At 41.0% G+C, this 17,157-nt stretch overlaps 1 protein-coding gene across 1 annotated transcript in view; it reads right to left on the bottom strand.

Moving 5' to 3' along the window:
• DKK2 (dickkopf WNT signaling pathway inhibitor 2) overlaps positions 1-5,884 on the bottom strand; it is a 45,464-nt gene extending 39,580 nt beyond the window's left edge. The window contains exon 1 of the mRNA XM_051619659.1: positions 5,226-5,884. Within this exon, the coding sequence (XP_051475619.1) occupies positions 5,226-5,483 (258 nt within the window). The 5' untranslated portion in view covers positions 5,484-5,884. The remainder of the gene's footprint in view (positions 1-5,225) is intronic.
• Positions 5,885-17,157: the final 11,273 nt, after the last annotated feature.

Genomic DNA, 17,157 nt, shown 5'->3' with positions numbered 1-17,157 from the left:
AGCGTTAAATTCCTTCTAAACGACGTTTCCAGGGTGAGGCATTTGTAAGTACAACTATAAAAGGACCAAAGGCTCAACTGACAAACCATGAGATCGTAAGTGCTTGCATATTACATCCGGTGTTGAGATAATTAAAATAAAAATTAAACTTGTGCTGTATTTGCATCTGCAAAGCATCAGTTAATCAAACATAATGAGTTAATCAGACTAATTTTTTCTGAGGGCAAAATGTAATCATGCTTCATCATCTTTTGTGCTGTCTTTAGCCTCTGACAGACTTTCCAGACAGAAACTATGTCTTTCCAAGTATTTGCACACCCAATAGAACATCAGAGTCCTGAAAGTTTTCTAGGCAACATTGATAAGTATTGTTGCAACATTAATAGGAAATACTTGTAGTAAAGCCACTTCATAGGAGTTTTTGCTGTATATTAATAAATAATAAGAACAAATTGAAGGGGGTGCCAAGCATGACCCAAGAAGGAGATAATACTCTGCATCCCACGTTTGCAATCAAGACACAAGCCAGTTGGCTATTTAGCAAGACTGCTGCCAGGAAACCAGTATGTCTCCCAGATTCCTAACAGCAAGAGCAAAGAATACATTCTCTGGTGACCTCTGCAGATTTAGCAATTCTGTATTTAGTTTCTTATTTAAAAAAAAAACCAACAACAAAACAACAAAAAAACCCAACAAAAACCCAAACAAACACAAACAAACAAAAACACAAAACAGCTATAACTGGATGTAATTTATAGGTATTGTAATTAATTTATTTTTAATGCCATGGAGAATTCATTTACCCTCTCTTGGTTGCTAGCTATTCAAGATATTGTGGTTACATTTTTGGTGTTTTGGTACATTTTATTGTAACATTCCCAGGGCACTGCAGTCAATTACTACATCTCATGCTGTTTTACTTGCTACAAAGCATGATCCACGCATTTTCTAGCAAGTCCTTGTGGGTAACTACGTCCTGTTCAAGAAACACATGTACATCCATGTGCTGATAGGCATAAGATCAGTGCCAACTTAGTCATTTGGATTAATGGCTTTTTGGTTTGGCTTCTGTGGTCACAGTCTCTTAGCTTAAGCTGTCACAGAGTTTGAAAAAAATACATTTTTTTAAAATAAACCGAGTACAATTGGAACAAAAAGATTTAGCTGATACTGGTCTAAAGTGCCTCTGAAGTGCTAAAATTCATCCCAGCTTTTCACTCAGTCCTCTCTCCCTTTTCCAGACCTCATTATGTCCTATCCAACTTGACAGTTGTGCTGGTCCCCCTTCTCAGCCTACCCAGTTCTTCCCTTTGTTGCTGCTGCACTTGTCACGCGTATCGGTGAGTAGGAGGGATAGTCCCAGTGGGAAGCACAACGCCAACCAGCTACACAGCAGCAAAGGGAACAAGAGGCACGACTTGCTGGGGAAAAGTGCTTAAAGAATGGCTCTTGGCCAGGACTTGGAAAGGGCAGAAGATAACAGCACCCTGTAAAGAAGGAAAACACCTGGAAATAAAGTTTGGTAGCTTCAGTCTACGAGAGCACGAAAGGCAGTTGGGTGTGCTGACAGAGCGGACAAGCCTCAGAGGAGAGAGGGACTAGCCCAGAGGCAGGAAATCAAAAAGATGGCAAAGGGAATTAAAGAGACTACAGAGTCATCATCCAGGAATCTATGGAACAGCTATGCCGTTCAGTCACAGGATCTTCCCTTTCAAGTTGTATCTCTACAGTTGAAGCTAGTGTGTTCTCACAGGATAGCTTGTCTGAACACAGCGGAAGCTCTATCTAACATGCAGAAAAATTGATCGACCACCATTGCTAATCTAGTCTTTTTTATTTATTACTCTAGTCACTCTACTGTATTTATTCAGAGAGATGACATATCCAGAACAATGTCCCAGAGAGACTAGTGCTGACGTGTTGGCTGTTACTACAAGCCATTTCTCTAAACCAAGTTTTGAAATGAAGCTGATGGCAGACAGGATATAGTGCTGACCACCCCAAAAGTAATGTGGTCTAATATGCACTGTATGGTCCTATTTCTGAGCATATTTTTCCCTTGTGCAAATGTTGCTTTCGATTCTCTGTGAAGCTGGGAAGACATTAACAGTTTGCAGAAAGGGAAAAACAGGAGTGAGAGTGAAGAACAGTGAAGACAGTGAAATCTCTCCGATTTAGCACGTCAGTGCTTCACATTCTCTGCTGATCCAAGGCAGTAAAGGGAATAAGAACAAAAAATAAATAATATTCCTCAGAAAGACATGAAAATGTAAGTCTTACTAAAATCCACATTTGCCCTGCCAGTCTCTCCAGCAAGTAGGATCAGCTTGCTTTACTCATGTGAGTATTTTCATTAATTTGAACTGGAATTTCGCCTTGCAAAGAAGTGCTGGATCTTCCCTTTCTGGGCAGAAGCCCTGTAACTACCAGCTGAAATATATCAACACTCCAGATAAGCCATGAACTATTGTATCCGTTGATTTACTGCAGATTAAAGACTCCCAAGTTACTCCTAGTCCTGAGAATTAACATAATTGAAAATGTTACATTAACATATTAAAGAAACATTTTGAGAGTGCATTAGTCTACCAAGGTGAATAAGAAAATAGGTTGTTGGCTGATGATCCTTTCATCAGTTTTGGTGAGAGATCTCTGATTTCCACTACATGTAAATGCAGAGTTTAATGCACAGCTCGGAGCTGTCACAACTGCAACAGCAAAGTTCTACTACTTTAAGTTGCGTATCATTGGTCCTTATTAAAACTATTACCTAATTATAAACAAGACACTAAAGTCACCATTTAATGTTGCCAAGATATAAAAGGTACTGCTACTTCTGACACATTACAAATTCCACTAACAGATTGTTTTAGAAGGAAAAGCACAGGCCTATTCTTCTAGCAAACGGCATGCAAAACTTTAGCACAAAGTCCCATAATCTAAACAAATCAAGTACTAAGAGAGTGCTTTAAAAAAATTATGAAAATGTCATGTCTTACCTGCTTGAGATCTGTGACACCACTGTTAAAAAACGCAGTGGCTTTACCAACCCTGCAACTGGAAGTATCGCCAAAGGTAAAGCATTATCACAAAAGTAACTTCTTTTTTTCTTTTTTCTTTTTTTTGTGTGGGGTTTGTTGGGTTTTTTTCCCTTTTCTTCTTTTTACTGCAGTTCTGCATTAATTGTGTTACTTCAGGCAGATGGTTGAAAGTAACACCTACAATTATTGATAGCGAATCTAGGTCATTTTTGTGGACTAAATCTGTGCGAGACCACGCAGGAGCTGGGGACGGAGACCCAGAGAGAGAGAGTGAAATCAACACTGAGAGCCCTTGACGGGAGGTCAGGCTTTGCTCCTTGGGAGTCAGAGTCACTGATTCTCCAGGAGTCTTCGCTTGTGCTACAAACAGGACGACTTATCATGCATGCAACCTCTTCTACACTTACAAAGTTGTCTCTGACTTGAAATGTACCTCGTGCGTTCATGCTGGTAACTAGAAATTCCCAGCAAGTGCCTGAGATTGGCAAGCAAGGGGGCAAATCTTGCAAATGGAACCAGTGAGCAACACATCTTGTTTTTCAGGAACTGGTTGAATTATAATTAATCATTGTCAACATTGCGCTGAATACACATCCAAGTGGGAACTGGGAAAGGTGGCAAGACTTCCCCAAAAGGCAAAAGTTAGTATATCGTGTTCAGGGCTATACAGCATGACCCCACAAGAACCTACACCGAAACTCATGAGACTCAGATAACACTCAGTAGGAAAATAAGTCCCATATACCGACTTTTTGTGAATGCACCAAAGAAAACATATAAGAAAACGTATCATGCTCCTGTATTTCCTCAAGGTGATTTAATATAGTAATTACTACAATGTGCACTTGGAAAGAGCACAGTACTTTAGTAATATGAAACTTCAGCACAGCATCTGTTACTAAACTCTGCTCAGAGGTAAGGAGAGGCGACCAAATCCTGGGTAAATTATAAAACAATTGAGTGGCTAGGGAAAGAGAGCTCAGAGGAGTGTAAAAACAAATTTCTCACATGCAAACCCCAAAACTACCCCACTGTTATTATGCCTGCACACAAACCCAAATAATAACATTTAATTATTAAGAAGCTGATGTGAAACACTTTAGGAAATTCAGTGGATTCCTTGAATTTGCAAATTATCTGCGGCTTTAAGGAAAATGTAAGCAAGATACAGACCCTTCAGGCATAGAGTATTTTAGCTGAATTTTAGCAGCTCCCATGCTGCTACGCTGTTTATTGCTTATGAAAAGCAGCTGTATTTGAAGGTACTAATAACACCTGATAGTATAAAATCTATATTTTCTGAAGAAGCCTACCTCCTTCAACACCAGAATGAGCAACATTCATACCATCCAAGTTGAGACTTGACAGGGAAGTATAGGACTTATGGCTTAAAATGCTACTTTATAGTTTACCACAAAGATAGCTGAAAGAAAATTATTTTCTATCAGACTTCCAAGTATCCAAGCAGGATAGAGAAGAAAGAAGACTGCATAAGCAAGTCAGGGTCTTTTTTCATAAAGCTTATGTAACCTTTCTTCCTCACACCCAGACTTCATATTCATGGCTATTACTCCCTGGTTAACTCAACTGGACATAACCAAACAAAACTTCCACAACCACTGAAGCGTATTCTGAAGAAGAAATGTAGAATTTATTTTCTTTCATATTAAGCAAATCTATGTGCCTTAAACTATACCACTATGACAGCATGCTTTTCAATCCTCACTATGGAGAAAGATACCAGAGATCAACTTGCTAGGCATGATTTTTAAAACCAAGTTTGTTTCAGTGCTGTAAACACAGTTTTTACTCCATATTCAAATTTTCCTCACCTGTTCAAATTCAATTTAGTGTCTGAGAAATAACAAGAAATTTGTTTTACTTCTAGCAGCCCTTTGAACAAGTCAAACAAAGAAACACTGAAGATTATATTTTTAGATTACTTTTTCTTTCATCAGTTACGAAACCTACAGAGAAAAATGAAACGTTTAAAAGATTTCAACTGCCCACTTGCACAGTTCTTAACACCAGTTAGGAGAATAGACTGTCCCAGACAACCCCTATCAAGTAAATTAATTCATTTAGCACAGTAAAGCTTTGCAAACAATGTGAGAGGAGGACTAGCAATTATTTGCATATAGCACACAGACAGACAAACACTCGAGCAACGAAGCGATGTCCTACCTCTCCTTGACGGTGATAGAGCTTGGGAGGTTTTCCCATCTGCTCTAGCATTTTGCCCTTCTTACTGCTAGCAAGCGTCAGTCCCTGGTGGATGCCTGCAGATCTGTTGGTTGTCTGAGTTGGAGCCTCCCCCATCAGGGTGGACTTGATGGAGTTCACCTTCGAGCTGGAGCTGTCTAGCTGGGAGCTCTCCACGATCAGGACCGCGGCTAGTAAGAGGAGACAGCAGGAGCACTTATTCCACATCAGCACGATCATCTCCCCTCCCCCCAGAAGGATTAGCTTTTTTTTTGGTTTTTTGTTTGTTTTGTTTTTTTGGTTTTTTTTTTCGCTTTTTTTTAAAGGCAAAGAAAACAGAGAGAAAAAAAGTTTTAAGTATCTCCCAGAGTTGTTAACAAAGCACCATGGATTTCAATGCCACACACTCAAGGAACTGCTGTTCTGAGAGACACAGGAAAAAATACTTTAAAAAAAAAAAAAGAATCCGCTAGGAAAAACCCGTGTCAAGTCTATAGGAACTGAGCAACTATCGGGTCTGTAAAGTGATGGCTTTTTGCTCCAAGTCCTCGAGAAGTCCAGGCAATTCTTTAGTAACTGAGAGCGACAAGCTATGAGGCAACTGCATCCAGGGCAGCTCCCACCAGTGCAGTCACCAGCACGTTTGCTTGAGCTTCAGAGGCAGAGTGAGAGAGATACTTCCCCCCACTCCTCCTCTCTTGCTGCACAAGCCAGCAGAGAGGAAACTCAAACCAGATCCAATCCAAGCAGCACCGGCAAAAGCTGGGCTTAGTTTTCTCTCACTCTCTCTCTCTCTCCCCCTCTCTTTACTTTTTATTCCCCTCCTCCTTTTTCTGCCTTTTGCCTCTGCCTCTGCAGCCAGCAGGAGTGAAAGCGCCCGGTCTCCTCCTCCTCCTCCTCCTCCAGCCCCGTCGGTGCGGGGCGAGGGGCATGCGGCCACGGGGCGGGCAGGGCCGGGGGAGCCCGGGCTGGCCCCCACCCGCCCGGCTTCCCCTCGCACTCGGGGGTCTGCGGCGGCCTCTCGCTGCCCCCCCTTACTATGACAGCCCCGGCAGCGCCTGTCCCCGTCCCAGCCCAGCGCCGGGACAGGCGACCCTCGCCCCTTCCAGCGGCCGCTCTCTCTCTGTCCGGCCGGGACACCCTCCGGACGGTCCCCTCGCCGCTGGAAGCCAAGCCTGCCCAACGGGGTGGGAGGGCGGCCGGCGACCTTCCCGCACCGGAGCGCACTGCCGAACAGGCTTTTGACGTGTCATGCCTGTGTCGAGATGCTCCAGACCCGCGAAATGCTCAGAAGTGCAAATCACGTTAGTCCCGCAGAGCTGCGAGAGCAGGGGGCTGGCATGCGAGTCCTGCCACATCATGTGCGACTCTGTGAAGTCCCTGCCTGGTTTAAGGGCATGTCTAACCACTAATGGTTCACTGCACTACTCCTAAATGTGGCACTTCTCAGTGCCACAGTGCCACCAGCAACCCACGATATTTTTTATTAATCTTCTCCATTTTCTTGGAACGAATACACACGCAATTGCTGTAACCCCAGCTTTTAACTTTTCCCTGTTACCTCCCAAAGATTTAGTGCAGCTACAAACCTCTGGACACGTGCAAGTAGGGTGGAGGGAACAAAAGTTGGTAAGAGGAGCAGCCCTCTTCCTATTCCACATGTTCATGTACAAACACTGCCATATCTGGGAATGGTAAAGCCAATTTTCATGGTTTCCCCCTCTCCTGGGGCATCATTCCTTTAAGCTATCAAACCCTTTCAGTTACTCTACCTCTTTACAGAGCAGAAGGGGTGAAGAAGAAATGTACACCTGAAATTTCATTTCTTCTATATTAACAGTTGTGCAAAAAGAAGTTGCTACTTCAAGAAATACCAAGGAGGAGCTGAGCACCCTTGGCCTTTGATGCTCCTGCTCCCTCCCAGTGAGCAGAAGCCCTCCTGGGACCTCAGGAGCTCTCTGCAGGAATACTCCATTCAACTCATCACCTCGAGTAGTAAGATTTTTAAAGTGTCTGTCTTTCAACATGTGACTGATAGCAGTGTGTCCTAATGTTAGGGCTTGTATTCTAATAGAAGAATCTTGTAATGAGTAGATCTTTTTCCACAGCACAAGCCTTGGGAATATTTAATTCCATCTCACAGGGTAGGTTTTTTAAAACTTTTATATCTTTCTTATCTAATGATCTCTCATGTTAGGGGATTGTTATGATTTTGTTTTGGTTTTTAAGTAACAACTGAAATGACATATCCTCTCCCCAATACTGGATTTTAAGATGTCCTACAGAGCATGGCATTTTGCTGAGAGCAGATGAGCTCATGTTTACTGGTTTTGAAGTTGGGAGTTTTATTAGCATTTGATTTCAGAAAATTATGTTAAGGGGGGGAAAAAAAACAACACAACAAAAAAGCCAACAATTGCCTCCTTCACGTTTCCTTTTCCCATCTTTATACAGCCTTAGATAAATAAAAATTCTGCTTCTGACTTCATGCCTGAAAATTCCTGAAGACATTTTTGAGGGAATGTTTCTAAAGAACCATAAAGCAATCTGCCATTTCACAAGAAACTGAAAAAAGCCAATCCTTTTTTATTGTATTTGACATCCAGCTCTCCTGGTGTTCCAGCCGTCCCAAATCCAAAAGCAATCAGCAATCAGGGCCACAGGAAAAGCTCTAACAGATAATTTCCTATAAAGTGGGCAGCGAGCCATATAAGCACCACACACACACACACAATGGGTGAAATCAGAGCCACGGAGAAACCCGCAATCCACCAAGACATAAATACACATTGCATGACCCACGGGTGTGGGCAAACAGAGCAGGGCTGATGTCCACCCCCTCCTCTTCACTTAGGATTGAGCTGAGATGGAGAAATACTACCTGGTAACAGCTCCCTGATTTCTAATAACAAGTTAATCCTGCATTTCCTCTTCCTATTAACCACAGACTGCCCTAGTCACATTTAGCTTTCTTGCTGGGGATAAAACTGCAGAGAACACTTAAGTCACAATTCACATCCCTATTCTTGGTGTTCTCCATATATGCTACCACAGAGCCTTAGCTCTGATCTGTTCTGCTCTATGGAATAGTACCAAATTTGTAAAAGTATCAAGTCAGGAGGTTCTGGAAGATGACCACAAATACAGGACAAGCAAGATGTCATTTTCTCACCCCTGAGAGATTTGATAACATTATAGGTGGGTCTAGACTATTGATCAAAACATAATGGTAGGGTGTGTTAATTCACAAGACAAACAGCCCCCTTCTGCAATAAGCTTGATACAACTAAGAATTTCTGGTATATTCAGGTGGGCTCTGAATCTATTAAATGATTTGTTTGTTAACTTTGGTGACAGCAATACCAACCTCCCTCAAGTTCTCTCTCAAGAAACACCTCCACCGCACTTATATTTTGCTTCACTGAGATCTATAAGGTGGTGTATTGTGCTAGTATTCAGCTGTGACAGATACTCTTTAAAAAACAAACAAAAAACACACACACTAAAAAAAATCAACACCATAAATATCCACCTGGGTTTCTCTTACACAGGCAGGAACAGAAATTTATAAGTCATCGGTGGAGTATTCTCCACCAGAGTTGCATTCAATATGGGAGGATTACAAAGAGAACAAAATAAACTGATGAGACATGCAAAGAGAATCCATGACAATAAAAAACATAATATGATGACTTCATGCGAATATCATTCTACTCTTCTTGAAATAAATGGACATGTGTGGTATTAAAGAGGCCCACAGCACCTAAAGGACCAGACTGTAAATAGACTGTCTAAATCGATTAAATCTGCATATATGAATACAGTATTAAAATTATTAAATTAATAAATCTAAAAACCAAGCCACATTCCAAGTCTTTTCATGTAAATAACAAAGTTGTCATATATTCATAACCTCTAGAAATTTGAAGGAAAGTAGGGAGGAATGCTTAAAGTTTTTCAGATATTTAATAACAGGTGCCCAAACTTATTCTTTCAAATCAGTCTGGATTCAGGTAAGCATAAAGTTCATCAGTCAGCTGGATTCAACTAAGTTGCCAGGCAGTAATTTAAATTTTGTGGAAGTGGGGGTCTTTCCAACAGGGCAAGACCTATCTTGTAACTCACTGCTCTGAAGGGAAGACAGTTTGCAGCATGTCTGAAGAAATGGAAACAGGTTTTGCTTTGCTTCCCTGACAAATGGTTCCTTCCAGTGGCAGCAACAACCCATTTCACTGCCGGGCAACTGGTACCAGACCAACGTGCTGTTCAAGAACAAACAAATCAGAAGTAGATGGACAGAACACTAAACCTGCATTGAGGAGGAGACTGGCGGGGCTTTTTCTTAACAAAAGCATGATATGTTGGTATACTTGTGGAGAAACAAACTATTTGCTATTTGGGTTTTTTTTCTCCACTTTTAACTAGCATTCAGCCCATGCCTTGTGTACTTTAAACTGGTCAAATACAGGCTGAAATCCAGGTGCTGATTTCCTATGCTCCCCGTTGCAACAACTCTTATGTTGTTGCAGATTTACTTCACAATATTTGCTCAAATAAGATGCTATGGAAGCAAAAAATACCAAGAAGCATCTCGTGTTTTCAGATTTGTGTCTGCACCATACAACCTTGACTTTGGAAGACACCAGAACTAAAACACTGAAGTGTGCCAGGGATCTAACAGAGCAACCAGCTACAAAAACCAGTGGTGGTGAAGTGCACGAAGTGCACTAAGCCAAGGCTGACACACTGCTGAAGATCAGGCAGAAAAAGAGCTTACCACGAAGTTTGGGTGCCTAGTTTGGAGAAGCTAAGGCCCATACACTTTGTATGTGTGGTTAGTCAAACATTTCAGAGCAATACATTCTCTTGCCTGAAACAACATCTTGCAATTAACCATGCAGAATAACAGAAGCAGCATTACCCTGGAAAACCAGTCAGTGGCAAATGCGATGTAGCACATGGGACGGTCACTAGAAATCTCTCAGCAAGTACAGTACTGCAGACACCAAACCTGCTCCTGGCCATTGCTTACATAACCACAGATCTGCCTGAGATACTCCAGAGATGGCACTTTTGACTTGGGAGGCAGAGTGTTTGAAGACTCCCATGCTTGGCTTTAACTGCTCATCCCTCCTGCAGATTTCCAGGAGGCAGATGGAGAGGCTGTGCTGGTCACAGCCCAAGCACGAGAAGCTCAACCACCAAGAGGGCAAATGTTCATTAAAACCAGTGAGACCTCCAGCTGCAGACACTGAGAACTACATCAGTGAGCCATAAGTACTCACTTCTCATTTAATGTTAAAAAGTACTTATATTTCCATACAGAAATATGCATCTCTCTAGGTCTAAATTAGCATGCCCTTTATAAGAAAAGTAAATTTTTCATTTATCTTACTTGCACTCATAAAGAGGAGACACAGAAGAGAGCAAAGCTTGTATTATTTCTAAACCAGGTACTCATACCCTAAATAAAAGTTGGAGATTTAAATGTTCCAAGCATATTTCTATTTTACAAATGTTTTGGCATGTCTTTTAATTGCCTTTGTTTATAAATTGAATGGAAAAAAAGTAGCCCTAAACAAAGGTTTTTGTAGATTTTTTCCAGTTTCACAACTTGGCCTTTCCACAATAAAAAGAGGCAAAACCAATCCAATTTTTTAGTATTTTCATTGAAAAAATAAATATTTTAATTTGTTTTCTACTATCTCTTCATTTTTCTCTATGGATTCCCTCCATGTATCCTTTGCCAGGTATTTCCACTGGATTCATTGTAGCCTTTTTTTCATTTTTCTTGGAGGAGAGGGGATTTATTTGGGGCAGGAAAGGCATGAAAGAGTAACCTTTTTTTCTTTTTTTCTCTTGCTATTCTTCTCCTTTTAGTATCTGGAACTTTTTTAAAAGAGGAAATATTTGAAAAAGCCAGAGTCTAGCAGAAATAAATAAAAAAAGGCCAAAAAAAATAAAAGGAACACAAGAAATATGATCAATTTAAGGATAAAATCAAAATACAATTAAAATTGGGAGATCCTGTATCTGACCTCCTTCCAAAGAGCCAAAATTACATACTGTAAATGCAAAATATTATGGGCCAGCTTAGAATCCTGTGTATTTTACAGCATCTGTATTTTAAGCCACTTGACTTCAGTTGAACAGTTTTTGATTCTTACCAGCTTCAGTCCAGCCTAGTGTCCTATGTTTTTCTTTCCCTTAAATAAACAAAATTACCTGTTCTTCAAATCAAGTCTGTTTTTAATTCTATATAAAGCATTTTGGGATACTTGTTCTATGAAAGACATTCTATAACAGCAAGGTGTATTGTTTTTTTGTTAATATTTTATAAGTTCACCAGCTGCACTGAATTTCCATTGCCCCTTGCAGCAACTCTCACACAACTTGGATATGGCCAAATCTCCCTCAGCACTGCCCCAAGGGCCTACTTTGTCTTTTATTTAATGTCTGACTAAAAAAATTAAATCAGGATCATCAAGCAATACCTAGTTTTGCTAAGGCTATACCTCAACAATACAGTATTTTATTTTAGAAAAGTACACTTAAGGAGTTCCTTCCTCCCCCTCTGTCCTCCAGCTCTCCATGGGGATGAATTTTGATTTAAGTTCTTTTTTTTTTCCACCATTTTTTATTCAGCTCACAATCAAAACCCCTCAACCAATTTCCTCCACCACCACAGGGAAGGCTTTGCATGGCAGTACAAGGGCAAGAGAGAGGAGGCACTGGTTGTAGGATGGGGACAAAGGGTGAGGGAATCTCCTCACTCCAGCATTTCCACCAAATGTTTCCTGTCCCTGTGCTGTGGCCCCAACAGAGCACGCAGAGGACAGGCTGGGGTGTGCGACACTTGGAAGCATGGCAGGTGGCTGTCAGCTCTAGAAATCCATGCTAACTCAGCCTCTGGCCACCACAAAACTCTTCTCCACAGGTAATTGATCTATATTAACATCAGAGCTTGTGCTGTGTTTCTATGAGCATTCAAGTCCATGGATGTGACCACTGCCCCAGGAGCCTGCCCACTCCTCCTCTTCTTTCCCTCTTGACAGAAGACATGGGAAAGCTGCAGCCAAAAGTGCAACCCAGAAGTGCCAGGGAACCCCTTCTGCAGCTGCTGGGACAGGCTGCCAGGCGGGTAAAGCTCTTCCTCCTCAGCCTTCATTCCTGAGCACTCTGTGCTGCAGGACACGCTGCCAGCCCAGCGTGGGGATGGCAGAGCACGATGCTGGCAGCAGGGGCTCGGCGTGGCTCCTGCAGCCATACCCAGCAACCAGAGCCAGCCCACGCAGCCCTTGCTGGGCGGCCACCAGCAACCCCTGGCAGGGCTGCGACGCCGGCTGCAGATCACACCCGTGCTGACGCTGTTCCCGGCCACATCAAGGGGTCCCAGCTCACCTCTCCCTCTGGAAGATTACCCTCTCCCTAAAACTGTCAGCAGGCGCAGCCCCAGGGGTGGTAGCTGCCTGGCCCAACCGAGCCACGACGGGCGGCCCCGGCGGCAGGAGCCGGAGCAGGAGGCACGACCGCAGCCCGGCTTGAGGCAGGCTCGCAGCGTGCAAGCCCCGCCACGGGAACGGGAGAAGAAATATCACATCCTTTGATTTCTGTATTTTTGGGTCTAATTCCTAAAGCCACGCTCCTCATGAGCAGGAAGGCAAATTATGCAATAAAACTGTTTTCAAGTCTGTATTTATGATTTTTCTCCTGCTGTTTTTTTTTTAATTTATTTTTTCTTTTTTTCAAAAAGACAAGCACTGAATGTTACTGTTATTCCTCATAAATAACTCCTTTTCCCCATTAAAACAGTCCTGGATGGTGTCACAGTTAATTAAGGACACAGTATGCTGTGACTGGCTTGGTTATTCACAGTCCAGGATTTGAATTAGCCCCTCTGACAACAATTAACTCTTTGGAGTGGGAAGGATTCTTGGGAGGATGATAAAAGTAAAGGGAATCACCCCCAGCCCACCAAAATCAATAACCAAACATTGCTCCTTCACAAATCAAACATAACAACTAGACTATTTAAAATATTTTAAGCCACTTCATTCTTTTCTCCAAAAGATCATCACTGAACTGAAGTCAGCTTGACCATGCTCCCAAACCAGCCTACGTTTCAGCACTAATCAGAGCAAGGAGTGCTTTCCAAATGAGAAGGTTTCAGCAAAACGTAGCAAAGGTGTGGGTCTCATGCCCAGGAGGCCACGAGTTAAACCCTCTGGTCTCCCCAACAGAAGCCAGCCACAAGAGCAGAGAGAGAGCAGCAGCAACAGCCAGGCAGCATTTTCTCCTCCTCCTCCAGGCACAGGGCTGCTGCTGGCCCCACCAGAGCACCCCCCAGCATAAAGCACCACAAGGAAGATGTATGTGAGCTGTGCTGTGTATGCACAGCACGTGGTGATCCAGAGGATCACAACACAAAAATCAAAACACAAATTCACTGTAGCCCCGAAGACAGCTGACTCGATATGGAGGTAGCTGAAATTTCAGCCTCCCTCCCCCTCAGCTGCATATGTTGAAGAGTTGCTAAACAATAAAAATGCTCATAATTAGCAAGCCTACATACACCCATTTTCTTTGCAATATTCTTGGCAATATTGGAGCCAAGTTACTCAAACTTTCCAAAGAAAAATACCCGTAAGGAAAATTCCCTGCTCAGGAATGAAAGCAACAGAAAATTATGAGGCTGAAAAGGGAGTTCAAATGGAAACCATTGTGCAACCTTAGCTGTAATAAGTACTGAAAAAGCCGATTGCTGTTTATTACATTTATCTTGTGTTTTCTGATAAATGCAGGCACATCTGAAAAGTGTACAGAACAACAAATGTAAAAATATGATTTGTTTTTTCTTGCAAACCTACCTTAAACAAATGTTTTTGGAGCTAGGACGGTGCATCTAGAGGCCATAAGAAATATCTCACTCTTGGAGAAAGTGTAGAGCCCCTGCCTTGCAAAAAAGGGAGTTAGGGAGGCTGCTTCTTTCTCTGGGTGACGGCTCAGTTTCACTCCCTGTTTTTATTTAAGAAAACAACTATAAGATTAAGAGACAAGTTTTCTAGCACATAAACTTCTACACAGATTTTTTTTTTTTACCACAAGTATATTGCTGTAGAATCAGGAGATAATATGTGGCAAAAAACCTTATCCACAATATAATAATTTATGCTAAATGGTTAGTTGATTAAACAGAGTCAAAACCTGTCCTGTTAACAGGCTAATACCACTGCATTTGATAAAATAAGGATCTGGAATGGATTGCTTACAAGCTGCCTCTCCAACTGGGTTGCACTAAAAAAAAAATACTTGATAAATTATTTATTGAAATTATAAAAAAATAACGAAGATGTCCAAAGCAAGGGACATCTCACTTCTTAATGAAATAATGTTTTAAATGTCCATCCTTATCAACTTATTCCTTTCATTCCAATATGGTTGCAATTATTTGCAACATATAAATAAAGTAAATGTCTAAATAACAAGTAGTTCTGGGAAAAAATCTGAACTTTCTGTTTTGCAAATGGATTTAATTTCTGAGATTTTTAAAAATTCTGATTGTTTCAATTGAAACAGTTTTTCCAGTGAAATGCCAACTTAATGACTGCTTTCTCACCACCTACAAAGGTGTGCTTTGCAAGGCAAAAGATGTTTGTTGTAAAAAGAAAAATAACATTCCATATGAATTTTCACAAAAGTGGGAAAAGAATAAATTAGTATCCCACACTCTTACAAGCAGAGAAAAAGAACTTCAAGCTAGTACTGAAGATACCCCAGGCTCTTTGCTCCATCTGTTGTTGAAAGTGGACAGGAAGAAAAGAGGTTCAATCCATATTGTTCTAAAGGTACTGCCTGTATGGCTGCTAAACAAAGAAGCAGCAATATCTGGAATTATCTGGGATTTTTTTTTCCACCACTAAAATCTTCTAAGAGAGTAGAATTAGGATAGCCATTTAATGGGCAATGGTGAAGCTCAATAGCTACAGGTAAGAACAGCATGTTGCAGTTTTCCTCTCGCGCATGTATGTTTACACTCTATTCCTTCGTTGCAGGTGTTTTGCCATTTTTTCTCACAGATTAAGGAGGACAAAAATTGTGAGAAGGGGAAAAGGTGCCTCCTCTCTTTGGTGTGCAGTCAGTATGATAGAGAGAACGGAGCTCACTTTGCTGTTCAAAACACAAATACCCCTGAGAGCATCTAAATTTACTCCCATTCTAGTGTTTGGTAACTCAGCTCCACTCTGGCCCTTCGGTAATTCAAAGACAATAACGATGTAAACCTCAGCCTAAGCTTCCTTCCCAAAGTTTGACTCTTCCTAGCATTGTGCTCCAGGGCCTGCTCTATCCCAGATTTTTCCAGCTGAAAGGGTTAATTCGACCTTTTTCTTTCAGCTTTACTCAGCCTAACTTTTCTGGGTCTTAGAAGAACTTAGCACTTGAACCTCAAGTGGTGACTCGAAAACCCCTGCCAAATGAATTCTTGGTTTAAGTCCACTGATACTGATGGAGTTACAAAAGGAACAGAACTGGTCCTTTGCCTTTTTTGCTATTATCCACAACAGGCAGTTCTATTTTTCTGCATAACAAGTACCAGAATACTCAATGTACTGGTTGCCAAGAAATGCAGAACAAACAGATTTACATGTTTTTCCCTTTATTTCCATCATCTGACCTTTGGTTTTTATATCTTAGGAGCAAACTGCAACTTTATTTACATGTATAATCTAGAAGAAATGCTAGTTTGTGTGTAGAAAGCTATGTGGACTTTGATCTTCGAATTTGATTTTCCATTTTTTTCCAAAGCGTAATGAAACATGGAAAAGTTAGGGTTTAGAATGATTGTCATTCCATGTTTCTGATTCTTTCCACCCAGGCTAGATCTTCTAGGCCTCCCTAGAGGCTTGAAGCATTAGTTCATAGTCTGAAGTATTAACTTGTACCCTGGCATAGTAGGTACTGAAATTACTCCTATTGCCTGGCTCAATAATGAAAGATGTTGAATGCCCACAGAAGTACTTGACTGCAACAAAAGATGTTATTAGCCACCTCAAAATTGAGTAGCAGTAGTGAGAGAATGAATTATTATTAAAACAGTGGAATTCAAATTACAAGGAAGAGAGCAGAAACTAATAGGGAAAGGGAACAAGTGCTAAGAGCCAACAGGAAGAAATTAATCAGATTATGATGTAGGAATGTGTTATGGTTATTTTTTTAATAGGTTTTAACCTAAGGTTACAAATCTGCAACTTCCTACATTGACTCTTTTTTGATTCACCAGTCTGATCTGTTTTGGACACTTCATTTGTATTTTAAAATCTCAAATTTTTTACTTCTATGTGTCTGCTCTAATTGACAATATGCAAGGAATACCTCATTTCTGCTCTATACTTCATGTCTGGGCCATGCAGTCTTCCCAGTTTCACAAACCAAAACAAAGTATATTGTTACTGACACATGCAAAATCTTAATCTTTCTTGGTCAGAAATTTTTCACAAAATAACAGTAAATAGTCTGCAATATTGAAATGGAGGGGAATGAAAAAGAAAAAAACAAACAACTGCTAACTTCTGTGTATGATTTCTTGCTAAAGCAAAGCATAAGTTCTCATATTAATTTTAAAATTCTATATGAATTTACTAAAAAAATCTTTTATATGCATTTCACCATGCCTCACAAGCATACTGTTGTGATAAAATCATAATATTTTGTCTAAAACTCTGAGAGAGAGAAGATTCTTCACAGGGATTTTATAAGTAATCAAAGGGAAATTAATAGGGGTTTACTGTTACAGTACCTGTTTTATTAATTTTTAAACATGCATACTGTCTAACTACACGTCTTTTTTGTTATCTCTGTACACACTGGTTTACAGATGTTCATCAGTTCAGCATCACCAGGGCAGGAGTATCTTTGT

This window comes from Apus apus, chromosome 4 (genome assembly GCF_020740795.1).
Source record: "Apus apus isolate bApuApu2 chromosome 4, bApuApu2.pri.cur, whole genome shotgun sequence".
Lineage (NCBI taxonomy): Eukaryota > Metazoa > Chordata > Aves > Apodiformes > Apodidae > Apus > Apus apus.
The sequence above is the reverse complement of the archived record's forward strand: the minus strand, read 5'-3'. Positions and strand labels throughout refer to the sequence as shown.